Genomic DNA, 11,199 nt, shown 5'->3' on the forward strand with positions numbered 1-11,199 from the left:
GACTCAGGGTTCATGCTCTCAGTGACTCAGGGGTTCATGCTCTCAGTGACTCAGGTTCATGCTCTCAGTGACTCGGGGTTCATGCTCTCAGTGACTCGGGGTTCATGCTCTCAGTGACTCGGGGTTCGTGCTCTCAGTGACTCAGGGTTCATGTGTGTGTGTCTGTGTGTGTGTGTGTGTGCTCTCAGTGACTCGGGGTTCATGCTCTCAGTGACTCGGGGTTCATGCTCTCAGTGACTCAGGGTTCATACTCTCAGTGACTCGGGGTTCATGCTCTCAGTGACTCAGGGTTCATGCTCTCAGTGACTCAGGGTTCATGCTCTCAGTGACTCGGGGTTCATGCTCTCAGTGACTCAGGGTTCATGCTCTCAGTGACTCGGGGTTCGTGCTCTCAGTGACTCGGGGTTCATGCTCTCAGTGACTCGGGGTTCATGCTCTCAGTGACTCGGGGTCATGCTCTCAGTGACTCAGGGTTCATGCTCTCAGTGACTCGGGGTTCATGCTCTCAGTGACTCGGGGTTCATGCTCTCAGTGACTCAGGGTTCATGCTCTCAGTGACTCGGGGTTCATGCTCTCAGTGACTCGGGGTTCATGCTCTCAGTGACTCGGGGTTCATGCTCTCAGTGACTCGGGGTTCGTGCTCTCAGTGACTCGGGGTTCATGTTCTCAGTGACTCGGGGTTCATGCTCTCAGTGACTCAGGGTTCATGTGTGTGTGTCTGTGTGTGTGTGTGTGTGCTCTCAGTGACTCGGGGTTCATGCTCTCAGTGACTCAGGGTTCATACTCTCAGTGACTCGGGGTTCATGCTCTCAGTGACTCAGGGTTCATGCTCTCAGTGACTCGGGTTCATGCTCTCAGTGACTCGGGGTTCATGCTCTCAGTGACTCGGGGTTCATGCTCTCAGTGACTCAGGGTTCATGCTCTCAGTGACTCAGGGTTCATGCTCTCAGTGACTCAGGGTTCGTGCTCTCAGTGACTCAGGGTTCATGCTCTCAGTGACTCGGGGTTCATGCTCTCAGTGACTCAGGGTTCATGTGTGTGTGTCTGTGTGTGTGTGTGTGTGCTCTCAGTGACTCAGGGTTCATGCTCTCAGTGACTCAGGGTTCATGCTCTCAGTGACTCAGGGTTCATGCTCTCAGTGACTCAGGGTTCATGCTCTCAGTGACTCAGGGTTCATACTCTCAGTGACTCAGGGTTCATGCTCTCAGTGACTCAGGGTTCATGCTCTCAGTGACTCAGGGTTCATACACTCAGTGACTCGGGGTTCATGCTCTCAGTGACTCGGGGTTCATGCTCTCAGTGACTCGGGGTTCATGCTCTCAGTGACTCAGGGTTCATGCTCTCAGTGACTCAGGGTTCATGCTCTCAGTGACTCGGGGTTCATGCTCTCAGTGACTCTGGGTTCATGCTCTCAGTGACTCGGGGTTCGTGCTCTCAGTGACTCGGGGTTCGTGCTCTCAGTGACTCGGGGTTCGTGCTCTCAGTGACTCGGGGTTCATGCTCTCAGTGACTCAGGGGTTCATGCTCTCAGTGACTCGGGGTTCATGCTCTCAGTGACTCAGGGTTCATACTCTCAGTGACTCAGGGTTCATGCTCTCAGTGACTCAGGGTTCATGCTCTCAGTGACTCGGGGTTCATGCTCTCAGTGACTCGGGGTTCATGCTCTCAGTGACTCAGGGTTCATGCTCTCAGTGACTCGGGGTTCATGCTCTCAGTGACTCAGGGTTCATACTCTCAGTGACTCAGGGTTCATGCTCTCAGTGACTCGGGGTTCATGCTCTCAGTGACTCGGGGTTCATGCTCTCAGTGACTCAGGGTTCATACTCTCAGTGACTCAGGGTTCATGCTCTCAGTGACTCAGGGGTTCATGCTCTCAGTGACTCAGGGTTCATACTCTCAGTGACTCAGGGTTCATACTCTCAGTGACTCAGGTTCATACTCTCAGTGACTCAGGGTTCATGCTCTCAGTGACTCAGGGTTCATGCTCTCAGTGACTCAGGGTTCAATGCTCTCAGTGACTCAGGGTTCATGCTCTCAAGTGACGCAGGGTTCATGCTCTCAGTGACTCGGGGTTCATGCTCTCAGTGACTCGGGGTTCATGCTCTCAGTGACTCGGGGTTCGTGCTCTCAGTGACTCGGGGTTCGTGCTCTCAGTGACTCGGGGTTCATGCTCTCAGTGACTCGGGGGTTCGTGCTCTCAGTGACTCGGGGTTCGTGCTCTCAGTGACTCGGGGTTCATGCTCTCAGTGACTCAGGGTTCATGTGTGTGTGTCTGTGTGTGTGTGTGTGCTCTCAGTGACTCGGGGTTCATGCTCTCAGTGACTCGGGGTTCATGCTCTCAGTGACTCAGGGTTCATACTCTCAGTGACTCGGGGTTCATGCTCTCAGTGACTCAGGGTTCATGCTCTCAGTGACTCGGGGTTCATGCTCTCATTGACTCGGGGTTCATGCTCTCAGTGACTCGGGGTTCATGCTCTCAGTGACTCGGGGTTCATGCTCTCAGTGACTCAGGGGTTCATGCTCTCAGTGACTCGGGGTTCATGCTCTCAGTGACTCGGGGTTCATGCTCTCAGTGACTCGGGTTCATACTCTCAGTGACTCGGGGTTCATGCTCTCAGTGACTCGGGGTTCATGCTCTCAGTGACTCGGGGTTCATGCTCTCAGTGACTCAGGGTTCATACTCTCAGTGACTCAGGGTTCATGCTCTCAGTGACTCAGGGTTCATACTCTCAGTGACTCAGGGTTCATGCTCTCAGTGACTCAGGGTTCATGCTCTCAGTGACTCAGGGTTCATACTCTCAGTGACTCAGGGTTCATGCTCTCAGTGACTCAGGGTTCATACTCTCAGTGACTCAGGGTTCATACTCTCAGTGACTCAGGGTTCGTGCTCTCAGTGACTCAGGGTTCATGCTCTCAGTGACTCAGGGTTCATACTCTCAGTGACTCAGGGTTCATACTCTCAGTGACTCAGGGTTCATGCTCTCAGTGACTCAGGGTTCATACTCTCAGTGACTCAGGGTTCATACTCTCAGTGACTCAGGGTTCATGCTCTCAGTGACTCAGGGTTCATGCTCTCAGTGACTCAGGGTTCATACTCTCAGTGACTCATGGTTCATGCTCTCAGTGACTCAGGGTTCATGCTCTCAGTGACTCAGGGTTCATGCTCTCAGTGACTCGGGGTTCATACTCTCAGTGACTCGGGGTTCATACTCTCAGTGACTCAGGGTTCATGCTCTCAGTGACTCAGGGTTCATGTTCTCAGTGACTCGGGGTTCATGCTCTCAGTGACTCGGGGTTCATGCTCTCAGTGACTCAGGGTTCATGCTCTCAGTGACTCAGGGTTCATGTTCTCAGTGACTCGGGGTTCATGCTCTCAGTGACTCGGGGTTCATGCTCTCAGTGACTCAGGGTTCATGCTCTCAGTGACTCAGGGTTCATGCTCTCAGTGACTCGGGGTTCATGTTCTCAGTGACTCAGGGTTCATGCTCTCAGTGACTCGGGGTTCATGCTCTCAGTGACTCAGGGTTCATACTCTCAGTGACTCGGGGTTCATGCTCTCAGTGACTCGGGGTTCATGCTCTCAGTGACTCAGGGTTCATACTCTCAGTGACTCAGGGTTCATGCTCTCAGTGACTCAGGGTTCATGCTCTCAGTGACTCAGGGTTCATGCTCTCAGTGACTCGGGGTTCATGCTCTCAGTGACTCGGGGTTCATGCTCTCAGTGACTCAGGGTTCATGCTCTCAGTGACTCGGGGTTCATGCTCTCAGTGACTCGGGGTTCATGCTCTCAGTGACTCGGGGTTCATGCTCTCAGTGACTCGGGGTTCATGCTCTCAGTGACTCGGGGTTCATGTTCTCAGTGACTCAGGGTTCATGCTCTCAGTGACTCAGGGTTCATGCTCTCAGTGACTCAGGGTTCATGTTCTCAGTGACTCAGGGTTCATACTCTCAGTGACTCAGGGTTCGTGCTCTCAGTGACTCGGGGTTCATGTGTGTGTGTGTGTCTGTGTGTGTGTGTGTGTGGGCTCTCAGTGACTCGGGGTTCATGCTCTCAGTGACTCGGGGTTCATGTGTGTGTGTCTGTGTGTGTGTGTGTGTGCTCTCAGTGACTCAGGGTTCATGCTCTCAGTGACTCGGGGTTCATGCTCTCAGTGACTCGGGGTTCATGTGTGTGTGTCTGTGTGTGTGTGTGTGTGCTCTCAGTGACTCGGGGTTCGTGCTCTCAGTGACTCAGGGTTCATGTGTGTGTGTCTGTGTGTGTGTGTGTGTGCTCTCAGTGACTCAGGGTTCATGCTCTCAGTGACTCAGGGTTCATGCTCTCAGTGACTCAGGGTTCATGCTCTCAGTGACTCAGGGTTCATGCTCTCAGTGACTCAGGGTTCATGCTCTCAGTGACTCAGGGTTCATACTCTCAGTGACTCAGGGTTCATGCTCTCAGTGACTCAGGGTTCATGCTCTCAGTGACTCGGGGTCATGCTCTCAGTGACTCAGGGTTCATGCTCTCAGTGACTCAGGGTTCATGCTCTCAGTGACTCAGGGTTCATACTCTCAGTGACTCAGGGTTCATACTCTCAGTGACTCAGGTGACTCAGGGGTTCATGCTCTCAGTGACTCGGGGTTCATGCTCTCAGTGACTCGGGGTTCGTGCTCTCAGTGACTCGGGGTTCGTGCTCTCAGTGACTCGGGGTTCATGTTCTCAGTGACTCGGGGTTCATGCTCTCAGTGACTCAGGGTTCATGTGTGTGTGTCTGTGTGTGTGTGTGTGTGCTCTCAGTGACTCGGGGTTCATGCTCTCAGTGACTCGGGGTTCATGCTCTCAGTGACTCAGGGTTCATACTCTCAGTGACTCGGGGTTCATGCTCTCAGTGACTCAGGGTTCATGCTCTCAGTGACTCGGGGTTCATGCTCTCAGTGACTCGGGGTTCATGCTCTCAGTGACTCGGGGTTCATGCTCTCAGTGACTCGGGGGTTCATGCTCTCAGTGACTCGGGGTTCATGCTCTCAGTGACTCGGGGTTCATGCTCTCAGTGACTCGGGGTTCATGCTCTCAGTGACTCGGGGTTCATGCTCTCAGTGACTCGGGGTTCATGCTCTCAGTGACTCGGGTTCATGCTCTCAGTGACTCAGGGTTCATGCTCTCAGTGACTCAGGGTTCATACTCTCAGTGACTCAGGGTTCATGCTCTCAGTGACTCAGGGTTCATACTCTCAGTGACTCAGGGTTCATGCTCTCAGTGACTCAGGGTTCATGCTCTCAGTGACTCAGGGTTCATACTCTCAGTGACTCAGGGTTCATGCTCTCAGTGACTCGGGGTTCATGCTCTCAGTGACTCAGGGTTCATACTCTCAGTGACTCAGGGTTCATACTCTCAGTGACTCAGGGTTCGTGCTCTCAGTGACTCAGGGTTCATGCTCTCAGTGACTCAGGGTTCATACTCTCAGTGACTCAGGGTTCATACTCTCAGTGACTCAGGGTTCATGCTCTCAGTGACTCAGGGTTCATACTCTCAGTGACTCAGGGTTCATACTCTCAGTGACTCAGGGTTCATGCTCTCAGTGACTCAGGGTTCATACTCTCAGTGACTCAGGGTTCATGCTCTCAGTGACTCAGGGTTCATGCTCTCAGTGACTCAGGGTTCATGCTCTCAGTGACTCGGGGTTCATACTCTCAGTGACTCGGGGTTCATACTCTCAGTGACTCAGGGTTCATGCTCTCAGTGACTCGGGGTTCATGTTCTCAGTGACTCGGGGTTCATGCTCTCAGTGACTCGGGGTTCATGCTCTCAGTGACTCAGGGTTCATGCTCTCAGTGACTCGGGGTTCATGTTCTCAGTGACTCGGGGTTCATGCTCTCAGTGACTCGGGGTTCATGCTCTCAGTGACTCAGGGTTCATGCTCTCAGTGACTCAGGGTTCATGCTCTCAGTGACTCAGGGTTCATGCTCTCAGTGACTCGGGGTTCATGTTCTCAGTGACTCAGGGTTCATGCTCTCAGTGACTCGGGGTTCATGCTCTCAGTGACTCAGGGTTCATACTCTCAGTGACTCGGGGTTCATGCTCTCAGTGACTCGGGGTTCATGCTCTCAGTGACTCAGGGTTCATACTCTCAGTGACTCAGGGTTCATGCTCTCAGTGACTCAGGGTTCATGCTCTCAGTGACTCAGGGTTCATGCTCTCAGTGACTCGGGGTTCATGCTCTCAGTGACTCGGGGTTCATGCTCTCAGTGACTCAGGGTTCATGCTCTCAGTGACTCGGGGTTCATGCTCTCAGTGACTCGGGGTTCATGCTCTCAGTGACTCGGGGTTCATGCTCTCAGTGACTCGGGGTTCATGCTCTCAGTGACTCGGGGTTCATGCTCTCAGTGACTCAGGGTTCATGCTCTCAGTGACTCAGGGTTCATGTTCTCAGTGACTCAGGGTTCATGCTCTCAGTGACTCAGGGTTCATGCTCTCAGTGACTCAGGGTTCATACTCTCAGTGACTCAGGGTTCGTGCTCTCAGTGACTCAGGGTTCATGCTCTCAGTGACTCGGGTTCATGTGTGTGTGTGTGTGCTCTCAGTGACTCGGGGTTCATGTTCTCAGTGACTCAGGGTTCATGCTCTCAGTGACTCAGGGTTCATGCTCTCAGTGACTCAGGGTTCATGTTCTCAGTGACTCAGGGTTCATACTCTCAGTGACTCAGGGTTCGTGCTCTCAGTGACTCAGGGTTCATGCTCTCAGTGACTCGGGGTTCATGTGTGTGTGTGTGTCTGTGTGTGTGTGTGTGTGGGCTCTCAGTGACTCGGGGTTCATGCTCTCAGTGACTCGGGGGTTCGTGCTCTCAGTGACTCAGGGTTCATGCTCTCAGTGACTCGGGGTTCATGTGTGTGTGTCTGTGTGTGTGTGTGTGTGTGCTCTCAGTGACTCGGGGTTCGTGCTCTCAGTGACTCAGGGTTCATGTGTGTGTGTCTGTGTGTGTGTGTGTGTGCTCTCAGTGACTCAGGGTTCATGCTCTCAGTGACTCGGGGTTCATGCTCTCAGTGACTCAGGGTTCATGTGTGTGTGTCTGTGTGTGTGTGTGTGTGCTCTCAGTGACTCAGGGTTCGTGCTCTCAGTGACTCGGGGTTCGTGCTCTCAGTGACTCGGGGTTCGTGCTCTCAGTGACTCAGGGTTCATACTCTCAGTGACTCAGGGTTCATACTCTCAGTGACTCAGGGTTCATGCTCTCAGTGACTCAGGGTTCATGCTCTCAGTGACTCAGGGTTCATACTCTCAGTGACTCAGGGTTCATGCTCTCAGTGACTCAGGGTTCATACTCTCAGTGACTCAGGGTTCATGCTCTCAGTGACTCAGGGTTCATGCTCTCAGTGACTCGGGGTTCATGCTCTCAGTGACTCGGGGTTCATGCTCTCAGTGACTCGGGGTTCATACTCTCAGTGACTCAGGGTTCATGCTCTCAGTGACTCGGGGTTCATGCTCTCAGTGACTCGGGGTTCATGCTCTCAGTGACTCAGGGTTCATGCTCTCAGTGACTCAGGGTTCATGCTCTCAGTGACTCAGGGTTCATACTCTCAGTGACTCAGGGTTCATGCTCTCAGTGACTCAGGGTTCATGCTCTCAGTGACTCAGGGTTCATGCTCTCAGTGACTCAGGGTTCATGCTCTCAGTGACTCAGGGTTCATGCTCTCAGTGACTCAGGGTTCATGCTCTCAGTGACTCAGGGTTCATACTCTCAGTGACTCAGGGTTCATACTCTCAGTGACTCGGGGTTCATGTGTGTGTGTCTGTGTGTGTGTGTGTGTGCTCTCAGTGACTCAGGGTTCATGCTCTCAGTGACTCAGGGTTCATACTCTCAGTGACTCGGGGTTCATGTGTGTGTGTCTGTGTCTGTGTGTGTGTGTGTGTGCTCTCAGTGACTCAGGGTTCATGCTCTCAGTGACTCAGGGTTCATACTCTCAGTGACTCGGGGTTCATGTGTGTGTGTCTGTGTGTGTGTGTGTGTGCTCTCAGTGACTCGGGGTTCGTGCTCTCAGTGACTCAGGGTTCATGCTCTCAGTGACTCGGGGTTCATGTGTGTGTGTCTGTGTGTGTGTGTGTGTGCTCTCAGTGACTCGGGGTTCGTGCTCTCAGTGACTCAGGGTTCATGTGTGTGTGTCTGTGTGTGTCTGTGTGTGTGCTCTCAGTGACTCGGGGGTTCGTGCTCTCAGTGACTCAGGGTTCATGCTCTCAGTGACTCGGGGTTCATGTGTGTGTGTCTGTGTGTGTGTGTGTGTGCTCTCAGTGACTCGGGGTTCATGCTCTCAGTGACTCAGGGGTTCATGCTCTCAGTGACTCGGGGTTCATGCTCTCAGTGACTCAGGGTTCATGCTCTCAGTGACTCAGGGTTCGTGCTCTCAGTGACTCAGGGTTCATGCTCTCAGTGACTCAGGGTTCATACTCTCAGTGACTCAGGGTTCATACTCTCAGTGACTCAGGGTTCATGCTCTCAGTGACTCGGGGTTCATGCTCTCAGTGACTCGGGGTTCATGCTCTCAGTGACTCGGGGTTCGTGCTCTCAGTGACTCAGGGTTCATACTCTCAGTGACTCGGGGTTCATGCTCTCAGTGACTCGGGGTTCGTGCTCTCAGTGACTCAGGGTTCATGCTCTCAGTGACTCAGGGTTCATACTCTCAGTGACTCGGGGTTCATACTCTCAGTGACTCAGGGTTCATGCTCTCAGTGACTCGGGGTTCGTGCTCTCAGTGACTCGGGGTTCGTGCTCTCAGTGACTCTGGGTTCGTGCTCTCAGTGACTCAGGGTTCATACTCTCAGTGACTCAGGGTTCATGCTCTCAGTGACTCGGGGTTCGTGCTCTCAGTGACTCAGGGTTCATACTCTCAGTGACTCGGGGTTCATGCTCTCAGTGACTCAGGGTTCATACTCTCAGTGACTCAGGGTTCATGCTCTCAGTGACTCAGGGTTCATGCTCTCAGTGACTCAGGGTTCATACTCTCAGTGACTCGGGGTTCATGCTCTCAGTGACTCAGGGTTCATACTCTCAGTGACTCAGGGTTCATGCTCTCAGTGACTCGGGGTTCGTGCTCTCAGTGACTCGGGGTTCATGCTCTCAGTGACTCGGGGTTCATGCTCTCAGTGACTCGGGGTTCATGCTCTCAGTGACTCGGGGTTCGTGCTCTCAGTGACTCGGGGTTCATGCTCTCAGTGACTCAGGGTTCATGCTCTCAGTGACTCTGGGTTCGTGCTCTCAGGGACTCGGGGTTCGTGCTCTCAGTGACTCAGGGTTCATGCTCTCAGTGACTCAGGGTTCATGCTCTCAGTGACTCGGGGTTCATACTCTCAGTGACTCAGGGTTCATGCTCTCAGTGACTCAGGGTTCATACTCTCAGTGACTCGGGGTTCATGCTCTCAGTGACTCGGGGTTCGTGCTCTCAGTGACTCTGGGTTCGTGCTCTCAGTGACTCGGGGTTCGTGCTCTCAGTGACTCGGGGTTCATACTCTCAGTGACTCAGGGTTCATACTCTCAGTGACTCGGGGTTCATGCTCTCAGTGACTCGGGGTTCATGCTCTCAGTGACTCAGGGTTCATACTCTCAGTGACTCAGGGTTCATGCTCTGTGACTCAGGGTTCATGCTCTCAGTGACTCGGGGTTCATGTGTGTGTGTCTGTGTGTGTGTGTGTGTGCTCTCAGTGACTCGGGGTTCGTGCTCTCAGTGACTCAGGGTTCATGTGTGTGTGTCTGTGTGTGTGTGTGTGTGCTCTCAGTGACTCAGGGTTCATGCTCTCAGTGACTCAGGGTTCGTGCTCTCAGTGACTCGGGGTTCATGCTCTCAGTGACTCGGGGTTCATGCTCTCAGTGACTCGGGGTTCATACTCTCAGTGACTCAGGGTTCATGCTCTCAGTGACTCGGGGTTCATACTCTCAGTGACTCAGGGTTCATGCTCTCAGTGACTCAGGGTTCATGCTCTCAGTGACTCAGGGTTCATGTTCTCAGTGACTCAGGGTTCATGCTCTCAGTGACTCAGGGTTCATGCTCTCAGTGACTCAGGGTTCGTGCTCTCAGTGACTCGGGGTTCATGCTCTCAGTGACTCAGGGTTCATGCTCTCAGTGACTCAGGGTTCATGTTCTCAGTGACTCAGGGTTCATGCTCTCAGTGACTCGGGGTTCATACTCTCAGTGACTCGGGGTTCATGCTCTCAGTGACTCAGGGTTCATGCTCTCAGTGACTCAGGGTTCATGCTCTCAGTGACTCAGGGTTCATGCTCTCAGTGACTCTGGGTTCATGCTCTCAGTGACTCGGGGTTCATGCTCTCAGTGACTCAGGGTTCATGCTCTCAGTGACTCAGGGTTCATGCTCTCAGTGACTCGGGGTTCATGCTCTCAGTGACGGAGGGACTCCTGTTCACCTTTAATGAGTTTATTGTAATTAAGTTTAACCTGCTGTGTTGCAGACGGTGTGTGTGGGCAGCAGCGCCCCCTCTGGCAGGATGTTGAGCTGCTCTCGGTGTAAACGTTTGAACCATTCTGACGCCAGATTCTGCGACTGGTGCGGCTCCAAGGTGAAAAGACTCTTAAATCACATATCTTTTACATACTCTAAAACTATTGGAACAGCGAGGCCAATTGCTTTATTTTGGCTGTACACTGAAAACATTGGGTTTGACATCAAAAGATGAATATGAGACAAGAGGTCAGTATTTCAGCTTATAACACCAGGTATTTACATCTAGATTTGTCAAAGAATTGAACACCACATTTTAGGTGAGCAAAAGTATATGAACAGAAACTTAAAACAGTGTGAAACGGGAATAATAATCCATTTAGTTGCAAACCGTTTGCTTGCAATAACATAATAATAATAATTCCAATAGTTTTGGAGAGGACTGTACATAAGTCATAGTGCTAAGCTAGTTCTGAGAGTGAAGCATTGTGGGAGATATAGTGTGTGTGTGTTTGCAGGGTCATGCAGTCAGTTGTGTGTGGTGTTGGCGCTGTGGAGCGAGTGCCCCCCCGAACGCCTCCTACTGCCCCGCCTGCAGCACCTTCCTTCAGGCTCCGCCCCCACGAACATCCCGCAGTGACATCACAACACCTGTCGGGGGCGCCAAGGCCAAACAGGTAGCTGCCCCCCCACATCATGCTAATGCACAACACAGTATTTCATTTCATTCAGATTTGTTCCGTTCATGGTATGAACAACTATAACAACTATTTACAGAACA

At 52.7% G+C, this 11,199-nt stretch overlaps 1 protein-coding gene across 1 annotated transcript in view; it reads left to right on the top strand.

The window, feature by feature from the left end:
• Nucleotides 1-11,132, top strand: part of dzank1 (double zinc ribbon and ankyrin repeat domains 1) — a gene marked incomplete at both ends in the record, with an annotated part of 20,048 nt that extends 8,916 nt beyond the window's left edge. Inside the window, 2 exon segments of the mRNA XM_034224976.1 lie at nt 10,429-10,536; nt 10,937-11,132. Of these exon segments, the coding sequence (XP_034080867.1) occupies nt 10,429-10,536; nt 10,937-11,132 (304 nt within the window).
• Between the last annotated feature and the right edge of the window lie 67 nt (nt 11,133-11,199).

Source organism: Gymnodraco acuticeps, unplaced genomic scaffold (assembly GCF_902827175.1).
Source record: "Gymnodraco acuticeps unplaced genomic scaffold, fGymAcu1.1, whole genome shotgun sequence".
In the NCBI taxonomy this organism is placed as follows: Eukaryota; Metazoa; Chordata; class Actinopteri; order Perciformes; family Bathydraconidae; genus Gymnodraco; species Gymnodraco acuticeps.